At 47.3% G+C, this 19,538-nt stretch overlaps 3 protein-coding genes across 3 annotated transcripts in view; all 3 read left to right on the top strand.

Annotated features, from left to right (window-relative positions):
* Window positions 1-1,178: 1,178 nt before the first annotated feature.
* Window positions 1,179-3,059, top strand: LOC116732452 (mucin-5AC-like; the record flags this gene model as incomplete). The annotated part of the gene is made up of 1 exon (XM_032582619.1): window positions 1,179-3,059. A coding segment is annotated over one exon (1,881 nt), but the record flags the coding sequence as incomplete, so codon positions are not given.
* Window positions 3,060-11,120: 8,061 nt separating this feature from the next.
* LOC116733214 (mucin-5AC-like) lies at window positions 11,121-16,755 on the top strand (the record flags this gene model as incomplete). Its single annotated transcript, XM_032583996.1, has 11 exons — window positions 11,121-11,774; window positions 11,847-12,047; window positions 12,446-12,507; window positions 12,596-12,744; window positions 12,972-13,723; window positions 13,815-13,879; window positions 14,066-14,250; window positions 15,459-15,910; window positions 16,191-16,252; window positions 16,328-16,476; window positions 16,605-16,755. Coding segments are annotated over 11 exons (2,820 nt in total), but the record flags the coding sequence as incomplete, so codon positions are not given.
* Window positions 16,756-17,743: 988 nt separating this feature from the next.
* LOC116733213 (uncharacterized protein PB18E9.04c-like) overlaps window positions 17,744-19,538 on the top strand; it is a 9,043-nt gene continuing 7,248 nt past the window's right edge. The window contains 1 exon segment of the mRNA XM_032583995.1: window positions 17,744-17,762. Within this exon segment, the coding sequence (XP_032439886.1) occupies window positions 17,744-17,762 (19 nt within the window).

Below are 19,538 nucleotides of genomic sequence, written 5' to 3'. Positions count from 1 at the left end.
CAGCAGCTCCAACCACAACCACAACCACAGCTGCTCCAACCACAACAACAGCGGCTCCAACCACAACCACAGCTGCTCCAACCACAACAACAGCGGCTCCAACCACAACCACAGCTGCTCCAACCACAACAACAACAGCGGCTCCAACCACAACCACAGCTGCTCCAACCACAACAACAGCAGCTCCAACCACAACCACAGCTACACCAACCACAACCACAGCTGCTCCAACCACAACCACAGCTACAGCAACCACAACCACAGCTACACCAACCACAACCACAGCTGCTCCAACCACAACTACAGCTGCTCCAACCACAACAACAACAGCTGCTCCAACCACAACCGCAGCTGCTCCAACCACAACAACAACAGCGGCTCCAACCACAACCACAGCTGCTCCAACCACAACAACAACAGCGGCTCCAACCACAACCACAGCTGCTCCAACCACAACAACAGCAGCTCCAACCACAACCACAGCTACACCAACCACAACCACAGCTACACCAACAACAACCACAGCTGCTCCAACCACAACCACAGCTACAGCAACCACAACCACAGTTGCTCCAACCACAACAACAGCTGCTCCAACCACAACCACAGCGGCTCCAACCACAACCACAGCGGCTCCAACCACAACCACAGCTGCACTAACCACAACCACAGCTGCACCAACCACAACCACATTGGCTCCAACCACAACAACAGCGGCTACAACCACAACCACAGCTGCTCCAACCACAACCACAGCCGCACCAACCACAACCACAGCTGCTCCAACCACAACCACAGCTGCTCCAACCACAACAACAGCTGCTCCAACCACAACAACAGCCGCTCAAACCACAACAACAGCAGCTCCAACCACAACCACAGCTACAGCAACCACAACCACAGCTACACCAACTACAACCACAGCTGCTCCAACCACAACCACAGTTGATCCAACCACAACAACAGCTGCTCCAACCACAACAACAGCAGAGGCACCAACCACAACCACAGCTGCTCCAACCACAACCACAGCTGCTCCAACGACAACAACAGCTGCTCCAACTACAACCACAGCGGCTACAACCACAACAACAGTGGTTCCAACCACAACCACAGCTGCTCCAACCACAACAACAGCGGCTCCAACCACAACCACAGCGGCTCCAACCACAACAACAGCTGCTCCAACCACAACCACAGCAGCTCCGACCACAACCACAGAGGCTCCAACCACAACCACAGCGGCTCCAACCACAACAACAGCAGCTCCAACCACAACCACAACCACAGCGGCTCCAACCACAACCACAGCTGCTCCAACCACAACAACAGCGGCTCCAACCACAACCACAGCTGCTCCAACCACAACAACAACAGCGGCTCCAACCACAACCACAGCTGCTCCAACCACAACAACAGCAGCTCCAACCACAACCACAGCTACACCAACCACAACCACAGCTGCTCCAACCACAACCACAGCTACAGCAACCACAACCACAGCTACACCAACCACAACCACAGCTGCTCCAACCACAACTACAGCTGCTCCAACCACAACAACAACAGCTGCTCCAACCACAACCGCAGCTGCTCCAACCACAACAACAACAGCGGCTCCAACCACAACCACAGCTGCTCCAACCACAACAACAACAGCGGCTCCAACCACAACCACAGCTGCTCCAACCACAACAACAGCAGCTCCAACCACAACCACAGCTACACCAACCACAACCACAGCTACACCAACAACAACCACAGCTGCTCCAACCACAACCACAGCTACAGCAACCACAACCACAGTTGCTCCAACCACAACAACAGCTGCTCCAACCACAACCACAGCGGCTCCAACCACAACCACAGCGGCTCCAACCACAACCACAGCTGCACTAACCACAACCACAGCTGCACCAACCACAACCACATTGGCTCCAACCACAACAACAGCGGCTACAACCACAACCACAGCTGCTCCAACCACAACCACAGCCGCACCAACCACAACCACAGCTGCTCCAACCACAACCACAGCTGCTCCAACCACAACAACAGCTGCTCCAACCACAACAACAGCCGCTCAAACCACAACAACAGCAGCTCCAACCACAACCACAGCTACAGCAACCACAACCACAGCTACACCAACTACAACCACAGCTGCTCCAACCACAACCACAGTTGATCCAACCACAACAACAGCTGCTCCAACCACAACAACAGCAGAGGCACCAACCACAACCACAGCTGCTCCAACCACAACCACAGCTGCTCCAACGACAACAACAGCTGCTCCAACTACAACCACAGCGGCTACAACCACAACAACAGTGGTTCCAACCACAACCACAGCTGCTCCAACCACAACAACAGCGGCTCCAACCACAACCACAGCGGCTCCAACCACAACAACAGCTGCTCCAACCACAACCACAGCAGCTCCGACCACAACCACAGAGGCTCCAACCACAACCACAGCGGCTCCAACCACAACAACAGCAGCTCCAACCACAACCACAACCACAGCTGCTCCAACCACAACAACAGCGGCTCCAACCACAACCACAGCTGCTCCAACCACAACAACAGCGGCTCCAACCACAACCACAGCTGCTCCAACCACAACAACAACAGCGGCTCCAACCACAACCACAGCTGCTCCAACCACAACAACAGCAGCTCCAACCACAACCACAGCTACACCAACCACAACCACAGCTGCTCCAACCACAACCACAGCTACAGCAACCACAACCACAGCTACACCAACCACAACCACAGCTGCTCCAACCACAACTACAGCTGCTCCAACCACAACAACAACAGCTGCTCCAACCACAACCGCAGCTGCTCCAACCACAACAACAACAGCGGCTCCAACCACAACCACAGCTGCTCCAACCACAACAACAACAGCGGCTCCAACCACAACCACAGCTGCTCCAACCACAACAACAGCAGCTCCAACCACAACCACAGCTACACCAACCACAACCACAGCTACACCAACAACAACCACAGCTGCTCCAACCACAACCACAGCTACAGCAACCACAACCACAGTTGCTCCAACCACAACAACAGCTGCTCCAACCACAACCACAGCGGCTCCAACCACAACCACAGCGGCTCCAACCACAACCACAGCTGCACTAACCACAACCACAGCTGCACCAACCACAACCACATTGGCTCCAACCACAACAACAGCGGCTACAACCACAACCACAGCTGCTCCAACCACAACCACAGCCGCACCAACCACAACCACAGCTGCTCCAACCACAACCACAGCTGCTCCAACCACAACAACAGCTGCTCCAACCACAACAACAGCCGCTCAAACCACAACAACAGCAGCTCCAACCACAACCACAGCTACAGCAACCACAACCACAGCTACACCAACTACAACCACAGCTGCTCCAACCACAACCACAGTTGATCCAACCACAACAACAGCTGCTCCAACCACAACAACAGCAGAGGCACCAACCACAACCACAGCTGCTCCAACCACAACCACAGCTGCTCCAACGACAACAACAGCTGCTCCAACTACAACCACAGCGGCTACAACCACAACAACAGTGGTTCCAACCACAACCACAGCTGCACTAACCACAACCACAGCGGCTCCAACCACAACAACAGCAGAGGCACCAACCACAACCACAGCTGCTCCAACCACAACCACAGCTGCTCCAACGACAACAACAGCTGCTCCAACTACAACCACAGCGGCTACAACCACAACAACAGTGGTTCCAACCACAACCACAGCTGCACTAACCACAACCACAGTTGCTCCAACCACAACCACAGCTGCTCCAACCACAACCACAGCTGCTCCAACCACAACAACAGCAGTTCCAACCACAACCACAGAGGCTCCAACCACAACAACAGCTGCTCCAACCACAACCACAGAGGCTCCAACCACAACAACAGATGCTCCAACCACAACAACAGCGGCTCCAACCACAACAACAGCAGCTCCAACCACAACCACAACCACAGCTGCTCCAACCACAACAACAGCAGCTCCAACCACAACCACAGCTACACCAACTACAACCACAGCTGCACCAACCACAACCACAGTTGCTCCAACCACAACCACAGCTGCTCCAACCACAACAACAGCAGCTCCAACCACAACCACAGCTACACCAACCACAACCACAGCTACACCAACTACAACCACAGCTGCTCCAACCACAACCACAGCTGCTCCAACCACAACAACAGCAGCTCCAACCACAACCACAGCTACACCAACCACAACCACAGCTGCTCCAACCACAACAACAGCAGCTCCAACCACAACCACAGAGGCTCCAACCACAACAACAGCTGCTCCAACCACAACCACAGAGGCTCCAATCACAACCACAGCTGCTCCAACCACAACAACAGCTGCTCCAACCACAACCACAGCGGCTCCAACCACAACCACAGCTACAGCAACCACAACCACAGTTGCTCCAACCACAACAACAGCTGCTCCAACCACAACCACAGCGGCTCCAACCACAACCACAGCGGCTCCAACCACAACCACAGCTGCACTAACCACAACCACAGCTGCACCAACCACAACCACATTGGCTCCAACCACAACAACAGCGGCTACAACCACAACCACAGCTGCTCCAACCACAACCACAGCTGCTCCAACCCCAACCACAGCTACACCAACTACAACCACAGCTGCTCCAACGACAACACCAGCTGCTCCAACTACAACCACAGCGGCTACAACCACAACAACAGCGGCTCCAACCACAACCACAGCTGCACTAACCACAACCACAGCGGCTCCAACCACAACAACAGCTACACCAACCACAACCACAGTTGCTCCAACCACAACCACAGCTGCTCCAACCACAACAACAGCAGCTCCAACCATAACCACAGCTGCACCAACCACAACCACAGCTACACCAACTACAACCACAGCTGCTCCAACCACAACCACAGCTGCTCCAACCACAACAACAGCAGCTCCAACCACAACCACAGCTACACCAACCACAACCACAGCTGCTCCAACCACAACAACAGCAGCTCCAACCACAACCACAGAGACTCCAACCACAACAACAGCTGCTCCAACCACAACCACAGAGGCTCCAACCACAACAACAGCTGCTCCAACCACAACAACAGCGGCTCCAACCACAACCACAACCACAGCTGCTCCAACCACAACAACAGCAGCTCCAACCACAACCACAGCTACACCAACTACAACCACAGCTGCTCCAACCACAACCACAGTTGATCCAACCACAACCACAGCTGCTCCAACCACAACAACAGCAGAGGCTCCAACCACAACCACAGCTACACCAACTACAACCACAGCTGATCCAACCACAACCACAGCTGCTCCAACGACAACACCAGCTGCTCCAACTACAACCACAGCGGCTACAACCACAACAACAGCGGCTCCAACCACAACCACAGCTGCACTAACCACAACCACTGCGGCTCCAACCACAACAACAGCTACACCAACCACAAAGACAGTTGCTCCAACCACAACCACAGCTGCACTAACCACAACCACAGCGGCTCCAACCACAACAACAGCTACACCAACCACAACCACAGTTGCTCCAACCACAACCACAGCTGCTCCAACCACAACAGCAGCTCCAACCACAACCACAGCTACACCAACCACAACCACAGCTACACCAACTACAACCACAGCTGCTCCAACCCCAACCACAGCTGCTCCAACCACAACAACAGCAGCTCCAACCACAACCACAGCTACACCAACCACAACCACAGCTGCTCCAACTACAACAACAGCAGCTCCAACCACAACCACAGCTACACCAACCACAACCACAGCTGCTCCAACCACAACCACAGCTACAGCAACCACCACCACAGCTACACCAACCACAACCACAGTTGCTCCAACCAAAACCACAGCTGCTCCAACCACAACAGCAGCTCCAACCACAACCACAGCTACACCAACCACAACCACAGCTACACCAACTACAACCACAGCTGCTCCAACCACAACCACAGCTGCTCCAACCACAACAACAGCAGCTCCAACCACAACCACAGCTACACCAACCACAACCACAGCTGCTCCAACTACAACAACAGGAGCTCCAACCACAACCACAGCTACACCAACCACAACCACAGCTGCTCCAACCACAACCACAGCTACAGCAACCACCACCACAGCTACACCAACCACAACCACAGCTGCTCCAACCACAACAACAGCTGCCCCAACCACAACCACAACCACAGCGGCTCCAACCACAACCACAGCTGCACTAACCACAACAACAGCTGCTCCAACCACAACCACAGCCGCTCCAACCACAACCACAGCTGCTCCAACCACAACCACAGCTGCTCCAACCACAACAACAGCTGCTCCAACCACAACAACAGCCACTCAAATCACAACCACTGCAGCTCCAACCACAACAATAGCAGCTCCAACCACAACCACAGCAGCTCCAACCACAACCACAGAGGCTCCAACCACAACAACAGCTGCTCCAACCACAACCACAGAGGCTCCAACCACAACAACAGCTGCTCCAACCACAACCACAGAGGCTCCAACCACAACAACAGCTGCTCCAACCACAACCACAGCGGCTCCAACCACAACAACAGCAGCTCCAACCACAACCACAACCACAGCTGCTCCAACCACAACAACAGCAGCACAAACTGCAACCACAGCTACACCAACTACAACCACAGCTGCTCCAACCACAACCACAGCTGCTCCAACCACAACAACAGCTGCTCCAACCACAACCACAGTTGCTCCAACCACAACCACAGCTGCTCCAACTACAACAACAGCAGCTCCAACCACAACCACAGTTGCTCCAACCACAACCACAGCTGCTCCAACCACAACAACAGCAGCTCCAACCACAACCACAGCTACACCAACTACAACCACAGCTGCTCCAACCACAACCACAGCTGCTCCAACGACAACAACAGCTGCTCCAACTACAACCACAGCGGCTACAACCACAACAACAGCGGCTCCAACCACAATCACAGCTGCACTAACCACAACCACAGCGGCTCCAACCACAACAACAGCTACACCAACCACAACCACAGTTGCTCCAACCACAACCACAGCTGCTCCAACCACAACAACAGCAGCTCCAACCACAACCACAGCTACACCAACTACAACCACAGCTGCTCCAACCACAACCACAGCTGCTCCAACCACAACAACAGCTGCTCCAACTACAACCAAAGCGGATACAACCACAACAACAGCGGCTCCAACCACAACCACAGCTGCACTAACCACAACCACAGCAGCTCCAACCAAAACCACAGCTTCTCCAACCACAACAACAGCTGCTCCAACCACAACCACAGAGGCTCCAACCACAACAACAGCAGCTCCAACCACAACAACAGCTACACCAACCACAACCAGAGCTGCTCCAACCACAACCACAGCTACAGCAACCACAACCACAGCTATACCAACCACAACAACAGCTGCTCCAACCACAACCACAGCTGCTCCAACCACAACAACAGCAGCTCCAACCACAACCACAGAGGCTCCAACCACAACAACAGCTGCTCCAACCTCAACCACAGCTGTTCCAACCTCAACCACAGCTGCTCCAACCACAACAACAGCAGCTCCAACCACAACCACAGCTACAGCAACCACAACCACAGCTACACCAACCACAACCACAGCTGCTCCAACCACAACCACAGCTACAGCAACCACAACCACAGCTACACCAACCACAACAACAGCTGCTCCAACCACAACCACAGCTGCTCCAACCACAACCACAGCGTCTACAACCACAACCACAGCGGCTCAAACCACAACCACAGCTGCACTAACCACAACCACAGCAGCTACAACCACAACAACAGCTGCTCTAACCACAACCACAGCTGCACCAACCACAACCACATCGGCTCCAACCACAACAACAGCGGCTCCAACCACAACAACAGCTGCTCCAACCACAACAACAGAAGCTCCAACCACAACCACAGGTACACCAACCACAACCACAGCTACAGCAACCACAACCACAGCTACACCAACCACAACCACAGCTGCTAAAACCACAACCACAGCTGTTCCAACCACAACCACAGCGGCTCCAACCACAACCACAGCTGCACTAACCACAACCACAGCGGCTCCAACCACAACAACAGCTGCTCCAACCACAACCACAGCTGCACCAACCACAACCACATCGGCTCCAACCACAAGAACAGCGGCTCCAACCACAACAACAGCTGCTCAAACCACAACCACAGCTGCTCCAACCACAACAACAGCAGCTCCAACCACAACCACAGCAGCTCCAACCACAACCACAGCTACACTAACCACAACCACAGCTGCTCCAACCACAACCACAGCTACCGCAACCACAACCACAGCTACACCAACCACAACAACAGCTGCTCCAACCACAACCACAGCTGCTCCAACCACAACAACAGCAGCTCCAACCACAACCACAGCTATACCAACCACAACCACAGCTACACCAACTACAACCACAGCTGCTCCACCCACAACCACAGCTACACCAACCACAACCACAGCTGCTCCAACCACAACAACAGCAGCTCCACCCACAACCACAGCTGCTCCAACCACAACCACAGCGGCTCCAACCACAACCACAGCTGCACTAACCACAACCACAGCGGCTCCAACCACAACAACAGTTGCACTAACCACAACAACAGCGGCTCCAACCACAACCACAGCTACACCAACCACAACCACAGCCGCTCCAACCACAACCACAGCTGCTCTAACCACATCGGCTCCAACCACAAGAACAGCGGCTCCAACCACAACAACAGCTGCTCCAACCACAACCACAGCTGCTCCAACCACAACCACAGCTGCTCCAACCACAACAACAGCAGCTCCAACCACTACCACAGCTGCTCCAACCACAACTACACCAACCACAACCACAGCTGCTCCAACCACAACCACAGCTACAGCAACCACAACCACAGCTACACCAACCACAACAACAGCTGCTCCAACCACAACCACAGCTGCTCCAACCACAACAACAGCAGCTCCAACCACAACCACAGCTGCTCCAACCACAGCTACACCAACCACAACCACAGCTGCTCCAACCACAACCAAAGCTACAGCAACCACAACAACAGCTGCTCCAACCACAACCACAGCTGCACCAACCACAGCTACACCAACCACAACAACAGCTGCTCCAACAACAACCACAGCTGCACCAACCACAACCACATCGGCTCCAACCACAACAACAGCTGCTACAACCACAACCACAGGTGCTCCAACCACAACAACAGAAGCTCCAACCACAACCACAGCTGCTCCAACCACAACCACAGCTGCTACAACCACAACAACAGCCGCTCAAACCACAACCACTGCAGCTCCAACCACAACAACAGCAGCACCAACCACAACAACAGCTGCTCCAACCACAACCACAGAGGCTCCAACCACAACAACAGCTGCTCCAACCACAACCACAGGTGCTCCAACCACAACAACAACAGCTCCAACCACAGCTACACCAACCACAACCACAGCTACACCAACTACAACCACAGCTGCTCCAACCACAACCACAGCTGCTCCAACCACAACCACAGCTGCTACAACCACAACAACAGCCGCTCAAACCACAACCACTGCAGCTCCAACCACAACAACAGCAGCACCAACCACAACAACAGCTGCTCCAACCACAACCACAGAGGGTCCAACCACAACAACAACAGCTCCAACCACAGCTACACCAACCACAACCACAGCTACACCAACTACAACCACAGGCGCTCCAACCACAACCACAGCTGCTCCAACCACAACGACAGCGGCTCCAACCACAACCACAGCAGCTCCAAGCACAACAACAGCGGCTCCAACCACGACCACAACTACACCAACCACAACCACAGCTGCTCCAATCACAACCACAGCCGCTCCAACCACCACCACAGCGGGTCCAACCACAACCACATCTGCCCCAACCACAACAACAGCTGCTCCAACCACCACCACAGCGGGTCCAACCACAACCACATCTGCCCCAACCACAACAACAGCTGCTCCAACCACAACCACAGCCGCTCCAACCACAACAACAGCCGCTCCAACCACAACCACAGCCGCTCCAACCACAACGACAGCCGCTCCAACCACAACCACAGCCGCTCCAACCACAACCACAGCTGCTCCAAGCACAACATCAGCTGCTCCAACCACAACAACAGCTGCTCCAACCACAACAACAGCGGCTCCAACCACAACAACAGCTGCTCCAACCACAACCACAGCGGCTCCAACCACAACGACAGCCGTTCCAACCACAACCACAGCCGCTCCAACCACAACGACAGCCGCTCCAACCACAACCACAGCTGCTCCAAGCACAACATCAGCTGCTCCAACCACAACAACAGCGGCTCCAACCACAACAACAGCTGCTCCAACCACAACCACAGCGGCTCCAACCACAACTACTGCTGCTCCAACCACAACAACAGCCGCTCAAACCACAACCATTGCAGCTCCAACCACAACGGCTCCAACCACAACAACAGCTGCTCCAACCACAACAATAGCGGCTCCATCCACAACCACAGCTGCTCCAACAACAACAACAGCAGCTCCAACCACAACCACAGCTTCACCAACCACAACCACAGCTACATCAACCACAACCACAGCTGCTCCAACCACAACATCCGCGGCTCCAACAACAACAACAGCGGCTCAAACCACAACCACAACTACACCAACCACAACCACAGCTGCTCCAACCACAACAACAGCTGCTCCGACCACAACAACAGCTGCTACAACCACAGCAGCTCCAACCACAACAACAGCCACTCCAACCACAACCACAGCCGCTCCAACCACAACAACAGCAGTTCCAACCACAACAACAGCTGCTCCAACCACAACCACAGATGCTACAACCACAACAGCAGCTGCTACAACCACAACCACAGCTGCTACAACCACAGCAGCTCCAACCACAACAACAGCGGCTCAAACCACAACCACAGCAGCTCCAACCACAACAACAGCTGCTCCGACCACAACAACAGCTGCTACAACCACAGCAGCTCCAACCACAACAACAGCCACTCCAACCACAACCACAGCCGCTCCAACCACAACAACAGCAGCTCCAACCACAACAACAGCTGCTCCAACTACAACCACAGATGCTACAACCACAACAGCAGCTGCTACAACCACAACCACAGCTGCTACAACCACAACCACAGCAGCTCCAACCACAACAACAGCTGCTCCAACCACAACCACAACGGCTACAAGCACAACGACAGCGGCTCCAACCAGAACAGCGGCTCCAACCACAACCACAACAGCTCCAACCACAACAACAGCAGCTCCAACCACAACCACAGCTTCTCCAACCACAACCACAGCAGCTCCAACCACCACCACAAAAACTTCAACCACAACCACAGCTGCTCCAACCACAACCACAACGGCTCCAACCACAACTACAGCTGCTCCAACTGCAACCGCAGAGGCTCCAACCACAACTACAGTGGCTCCAACCACAACAACAGCTGCTCCAACCATAACCACAGCAGCTCCAACCACCACCACAAAAACTTCAACCACAACCACAGCTGCTCCAACCACAACGGCTCCAACCACAACTACAGCTGCTCCAACTACAACCGCAGAGGCTCCAACCACAACAACAGTGGCTCCAACCACAACAACAGCTGCTCCAACCACAACCACAACCAGAGTTTCTACAACCACAACCACAGCGGCTCCAACCACAACAGCGGCTCCAACTACAACCAGAGAAGCTCCAACCACAACTATAGCAGCTCCAGCATCAATAAGACAACTGACTTTTAAGTCTGATGAAGTATTCACGTCTGATTTGGGAGACCCATCATCATCAGGATTCCAAACACGCTCAGGACACATAATTAATCGTGTATGTTTACATTTCTTACTCACATAACAGTGTTCATTGTAATTTTTATAAAAATGAATTCGGCTTCATAAATTAATATCTTTTTATATGAAAATACTGTAAATATTTTGTGTATCTCTTCAACTTGAAGATGTGAGTTAAGTTTTATTGTAAATTAAAAAAATACATATGTATCTTATAAATATTATAAAATGTATTGCTTACCTAGAATGTAGTCTTAATTTTCCTCAAACATCACACCATATACTTTCATTTTTTTCATTAGGGGAGTATGTAGAATTTCTATTGAAATCAATACAAGAAAATATATTAATTGCAATAATGTTTATATCTAGCGATATCCAGAAAAATACATTTTTTAAACTTGTACACTTAACATTTTTATTTTCTCCACATAGCTTGACCCACTTTTCAGAAGATCTTTCCCCTCATTCCAAAAGACTGGAGCCATGAGATTCAGGTAATTTCTTTGTAGTTTGCTCAAGAAATTATAAACTTTGTAGGAAGGCACTTGTAGACAATAACTAATTATGCTAATACATTTGCAGAGCTGGATCAATTATCAACTCTGTGGACCTTGAATTTCAGTCATCATCGTCTCCTAATGATACACTAATTAAAGACATTTTGGTTAATGAAGCTTCAAACATCACGGAATTCAACGTACTAGCAGACACGGTTGCTATTAGTGACCCAGGTAAGAGGAATAAACTAATTTAGGAAAATTGAATATTTATGCAAAGGACAAATGAAAACAAACACTGTTCAATAAATATGAAGGAATTAGTTGGATCAACAAGATTTTCTAAACATCTTTTTGAGAACTTATAACTTCTAAGCTTTTTGAGAACAGCTTAGAAGAACTGAAATCTTTTTCAGTTCTTCTAAGCTGTTCACATTTGGTAAATGCAATAAATATTACAGCACCTCCAACCACAACAACAATGGTTCCAACCACAACAACTGCTCCATCCACAACTACAGTGGTTCCAACCACAACCACAACAACTCCAACCACAACCACAGCTGCTTCACCTACAACAGCGGCTCCAACAACAGCCACAGAAGCTCCAACCACAACCACAGAAGCTCCAACCACAACAACAGTAGCTCCAACAACAATTACAACTGCTTCAACTACAACTACAGCAGCTCCAACCACAACAACAGTAGCTCCAACCACAATAACGACTGCTTCAACTACAACTACAGTAGCTACAACCACAACAGTAGCTCCAACAACAATAACAACTGCTTCAACTACAACTACAGCAGCTACAACCACAACAACAGTAGCTCCAACCACAATAACAACTGCTTCAACTACAACTACAGCAGCTACAACCACAACAACAGTAGCTCCAACCACAATAACGACTGCTTCAACTACAACTACAGCAGCTACAACCACAACAACAGTAGCTCCAACAACAATTACAACTGCTTCAACTACAACTACAGCAGCTACAACTACAACAACAGCTGCTCCAACCAAACCAAAGACTACTACAACAACAACAACACCAACTACTCTTGTGACGACTACAACTACAACAACTGAAGCTCCTCCTCCAGTGTTTGTTGTTGCAGCGACTGTGGTTGAACCATTTGTTGAAGAGCTAAATGACAGAAGTAGTGTGCAGTTCAAAGCTCTTGAAGTAAAAGTGATAGCAGTGGTGAGTGGTTCATTCAAAATCCTTTATTATTTAAATTGTTTAATCTGAGGATTATTTTACAATGAATTTTAACATGTTTTCTGTTCTACAGTATGATATCATCTACAGCGCAAGATATGGAATTCTCTTCATCCGGAGTTTTATCATTTCCTTCAAGTATGTTAGCTTTTAACTTTATTAGTCAAGTTCATCTACTTGTATGTTTTATTTACGTTTATAGTGGTAATGACCAACTAGGAATAACATAATCTGAAAGACATATTACACATAATTTATTATTTCCACCACATACATAGAATTTTAATATTTGAAATCAGTTTGAGTGTTGATCTTTTTTTTCAGACCAGCCTTCACCAGATTTCGAATGAATGGTACTCAAGCAGAGGTGGGCGTAGAGTTCAATAAAACCACACCAGCTCAGACAATCCCAAAGGCTGAAGATGTTCAAGCAACACTAAAGGAGGCTGTGAATAACCCCAACATCACTTTGAATGTCACATTCGACGTGAATTCCATTCAAATAATAAGTAAGAACAAAGTGTTTGAAACACATAAAGCCATATATTTAAGGTTACTCAAGTAATTTTACTTCATAATTATATTTCTAATTATCCTAATTCTCTGTGGAGTAGCATGACACTAAGTATCTCTAATTTTGTAATTAGGCAGATGATTCATACAATTCTCCTTTTATATCTTATCAGTCACGTACACGGTGCCTTCCACCCATCTCTCTCCTGTAGAATCTTCTCTAAGTTTCTCTCATCTCTGGTTAATTGGTACCTCTGTCCCTAAATCAAACCCGGTTCAAAGGAGTTTTGGTTGGACAAGGAAGAAAAAAACATCTTCCCTGAAACCTCCGTTATCAGTTCCATAAGTATAACACCTGCTCAGAAACCTTCATTATCAGTTCATTCTTCCCAGTAAATAAGCGAAAGTTTTATTTTCCAAGACACCTGGTTAAACAAGCCCCTTGTTTTACACTTTGCTCCATACAAAGGGTCTGGACCCTGGTTTACTGAGAAATTATTGATTGCAGGAGTTGTGGATTTTGCTGATGTTTGAAAAGATTGGATTTGACTTTACAGAGTCGTTAACGATTGGCCATGTAATGAGCCAGTTCTGTGAAGCTTCCTGGGGAGTAGGGCCACTACATCTTTGCCAGCGGTTTCGAACTTGAACACAATCCACACTTCCTGTAAACGATCATTACTCTATAGCCGGGGGACCAGGCCTTCTGTATGAAGTGAGTACAGAACAGGGGACTGGTTTTTACCAAGCTAACCTCCCAGTGGAACATGACTGGAAAACTTCCAAGCAGAGTGAGAAATTTTGAGAATCTTTGTCATCGCTAATTATCTTTTAAAATATGATTTAAAAACAATTATTTCATTCATTGTTATTTTTATCACCATAAAGAAAAAGCAGTTGACTTAATTTTAAAACAATAAATCAAGCAATTCCTGTCTTTATTTGTCAGCATATTAGTAACTAAAAAGAAAATTCAATGACCAAAATATGCACAGACTGATTTTAAGAAAACCAAACACTAACTATGTAGTTTATTTTTATTGTGATAAATATTAAGTTGATTACTTATTGCTTTCACTTCACCAAATAATTATTAGTTCATGTATTGTAATGGTAAAGAAAAATGATCAATTTTACATTTCACTTTTTGGTTGTTTTTCTGCACACTAATATGTTGCTTTCAATGCTTGTCTTTGTTTGGCAGGTGTACCTGCAACTTCAGCCCCAGTAGTTTTGCAAAATACAACAACTACAACTAATGAAACTACTGCAAACATCACTACCGGAGTAGCAACAACAACGCCTGGAACGTCAACTGCCAGCAATGCAACAACTACAACTAATGGAACTACTGCAAACATCACTACCGGAGTAGCAACAACAAAACCTGGAACGTCAACTGCCAGCAATGCAACAACTACAATTAATGGAACTACTGCAAACATCACTACCGGAGTAGCAACAACAAAGCCTGGAACGTCAACTGCCAACAATGCAACAACTACAGCAGTTACAACCATTACAACAAAAACCACAACTGTGGTGCAAACAGTAAGGCAGCTGACCTTTAGGTCTCCCGGAGAGACCTTTACAACTGATTTGCTCGACTCGACCTCAACAGCATTTAAAAACCGAGCTGCACTTTTAAAGTCAACTGTGAGTAATTTTCTTTGAAATTTGTAACAGCCAAATGATCACAACATATTTGCTACACTTGTTAAGCAATGTGGCAAGACTTTATTTTTTGTCAAAAAATAAATGTACATTTTTATTGAGATTCTACTTAAATATATTTCTTGTTCTGTATGTTTGGTATGAATAATTTCCACAATGTTCTAAATGACACAACTTTGTTTAGTTGTGTTATTTACACATTAAGCGTTGTTATTTACACTCTTAGCATTGAGATTTGATTCGAACTTTCTTCTTTCTTCAGCTTGAACCATACTACAAGCAATCATTTTCTTCATTCAGTGATCTAACAGTGAAGTCTTTCAGGTAATTCGTTTACAATATTCTAAAAAATTTTTTTTTAATTCTTTCAACTCACATCATATGTTTTCTGTTGTACAGAAGCGGCTCAATCATCAATGAAATGGAGCTTCGATTTGTATCTGCATCTGCTCCTACTGGCTCCGAAATTGCACAAGTTTTGGTCAAGGCGGCTTCAAACATCACTGCCTTCACCGTTGATGCTGCTAGTATTTTCGTCGATGGCACACGTAAGCTACAATAAATTCAGATATCAAGATAATTATGTACATAAACAAAAATCATAAAATACATTTAAAAACCGTTTTATTATCAAACATTTTGTTGACGTCGTGTTTTGCTTTCTCAATGTTTACAGAAGTGTCAAGTGGAGTAAGCCACAAGATCAGTCTCATCCTGGCTTTCTGCATGGTCCTGTTGTCATGGATGCTGTCAAGCCAACACTAACATCTCTGCTAATTTCTAGTGGATGATCTGCTTAAAAATTATTCTAAGTGGAAACCACCCAAGACATCATGAGAGGGCATTTTGTTTAAGAGATATAATTAGTCAACATTTTCCAAGCATGTTTCAGCAAATCATCAGTCAAAAACTTAAATACTGGTAAAACCACATTTATTATTTGTACTACTTCTGAGGATATTAGTAGGATATTGTTACTTTGGCAGCAAAATCCTGGATCCAGTCTATGAAGAAAACAACTTATGTACTTCCTGCGTCTATTGAGAGAGTTATTTATGTTGTCTAAAGAAGTGATGTAGGATTTAAAACTTTTTCTCTCAAAGTAACTGCACTTTATTCTTATACAAAGTTTAATTATTGTGTTCATTATTTATATACTGTATATATATTTGAAATACTAATGAAGGAATTGCCTGAATGACTGATGAGTGGGTGACACAATTTATGCCAGAATCCTCAATAAATGAATGTTGTGGGATAAAAGAAATGTAGAACGTCTGAAACCTTTGTGATTATTTTGTTTTTCTTTTCAATATAAACATATCAATGAGATCGATTGTTTCTGTATTCAGTATGCTCTTAAGTGTTATGCAAGCTTATTTCCGTGTAAATAATGAAGAAATTTAATTATATACAATATGAACATTAAATTACATTCATATGAGATTATTGCAATATTTATCTTTAGGGTGAAAGATGTGTTAAAGGGCATAAAATGCAATGTAGCTGTTTCCAATAAAGAAATTAATATGTAAAAGTATTGCTTCTATTCTATTCTGAGCAATAAATACACCACTGAGCAGTTACTCATTGGGCTGAGTGACAAAGCTGAAAAATAAAATCTCAGATTTTTTTCATACTAAATCTGATGTCTGATTTAAATTTTAAAAAATGCATCTCGCTTTTTCTTTTCTGTTTTTTTTTAAAGGAAATTACAAATCACATAAAGCATTTCCAAAGACATGCTTTCATTTTAATCATCCCTTCTTGGAATTTATATGAATTCAAGGTCCAAATAAATACAAGTTCTAAAGCATGTTTGTAAAACAATATGGTAGGTCTTGGACGGGCTGACATAGCCCTGAAGTATGGAAGACCAAAAAAATAAAAATGTTTCTAAAACTATGAATGCATTGATAAAATTGATTTATTGTCAACCCTAGTTCTCTCTTTCTTTTTGATACAGAGAAAAAGAACATTTTCTTTTTATGCTTAAAAATGCACCATAAGTAGTTAAAAAAATAACCTGTGCTCTCCGTAATATGTAACATACATCCTATGAACATCAAATATTTACATCATATTGCAAGAAGTATCATTAAAATTTTTACTTTTGATATGAGCTTGTTAGAATCACCAGAGCCACAGTTACATAATTAGGCCCGAGCAGCAAAGCGCTGCGAAGGCCTATTGTTTCTGTACTGTTTCTTATTATTATTAGGCCCGAGCAGCAAAGCGCTGCGAAGGCCTATTGTTTCTGTACTGTTTCTTATTAGGCCCGAGCAGCAAAGCGCTGCGAAGGCCTATTGTATCTGTGCTGTTTATTATTATTATTCTTATTATTCTTCCACCCAAATGAATTGCCTTTTTGGGGGCTTTATCATATTCAAAAACTCACCAAACTTGGCGGTCGCGACTAGAAAAATTCAAAATTTTGAATTTTAAGGTTGTCGCAAAAATCGCAAAAAAAATTGCTCAACGGCGGCAACTAGCAATTTTCTGTTGACACAATGGTATGAACGTACTTCATCGTAGAGACATGAAATTTGGTACACTTGTAGAGCTCACCAAAAGACTCAGAACTTACATTTAATGTTATTAGCCAACTATCACAGGAAGTCGGCCATTTTGTATTGAACGTCCATTTTTTTCCTCGATTTTGACGTTTACAGCCTTCGTATTTGATCGAACTCCTCCTAGGGATTTCGATTGATCGACTTCAAACTCGGTCAGTCTGATCATAAGGCATGTTTGATTTAAAGTTATAAAATTGGTGAGTTTTGGAGTATGTTGAAGGGGGGTTAGCAGGGGTCAAAGTTCACCTACTCGCCATGAAACACGAAACTCTTATATTTCCTATAAAAAAACACATAGAGGGACCAAACTTTCAGTGATTGATCGGCATCGGATGTCCTAAAATACCCTGTGGTGAAATGATGACATCACTTAAGCCACGCCCCCTGAGAACAGGAAGTGTCATGTTTTACTGTGAGCGGTCGCTCTCTTAGCCCTTTGACCTAATCAACATGAAACTGTGTCCAGACACAGAAGACATGTTGGTGTGTTGAGGATTCCAACCCTGACCGGCTTTGAGATAGCAGCTGGGCGTGGCGGCGTGGCGAAGTGACCTGTAACGCCGATGCCATACGTTTGCTTCTAGATTCCACATGTTTCGACCGAGCTGCACCAAACTTGGCTTGAGTGATGCTGGTGTGATACCTGAAAATTCTATGTCATCAGATTATGACGTCATCTAAGCCCCGCCCCCTCAGAACAGGAAGTGCTATTTTTTTCCTTGGAAACTTTCATCTATGGCTCTCTTGACCTAATCAAGGTGATTCTGTGTTGGATGACAGATAGGAAGTTGGTCTCGCTTGCTTTAAAGTGCCAAGAGTTTTCAATGGCGGCAACGCCGTTCGTATACGTTTGCCTCTACATTCCACATATTTTGACCGAGCTGCATCAAACTTGGCCTGAGTGATCCTGGAGGCTTGCCCGTCAATCCTACGTCATCACAATATGACGTCATCTAAGCCCCGCCCCCTCGGAACCGGAAGTGCCGTTTTTTTCCTTGGAAAGCTCTGTTTATGGCTCTCTTGACTAATCAAGG

The sequence above is a fragment of the Xiphophorus hellerii genome, chromosome 14 (assembly GCF_003331165.1).
Source record: "Xiphophorus hellerii strain 12219 chromosome 14, Xiphophorus_hellerii-4.1, whole genome shotgun sequence".
NCBI classification, from domain to species: Eukaryota; Metazoa; Chordata; class Actinopteri; order Cyprinodontiformes; family Poeciliidae; genus Xiphophorus; species Xiphophorus hellerii.
The sequence above is the reverse complement of the archived record's forward strand: the minus strand, read 5'-3'. Positions and strand labels throughout refer to the sequence as shown.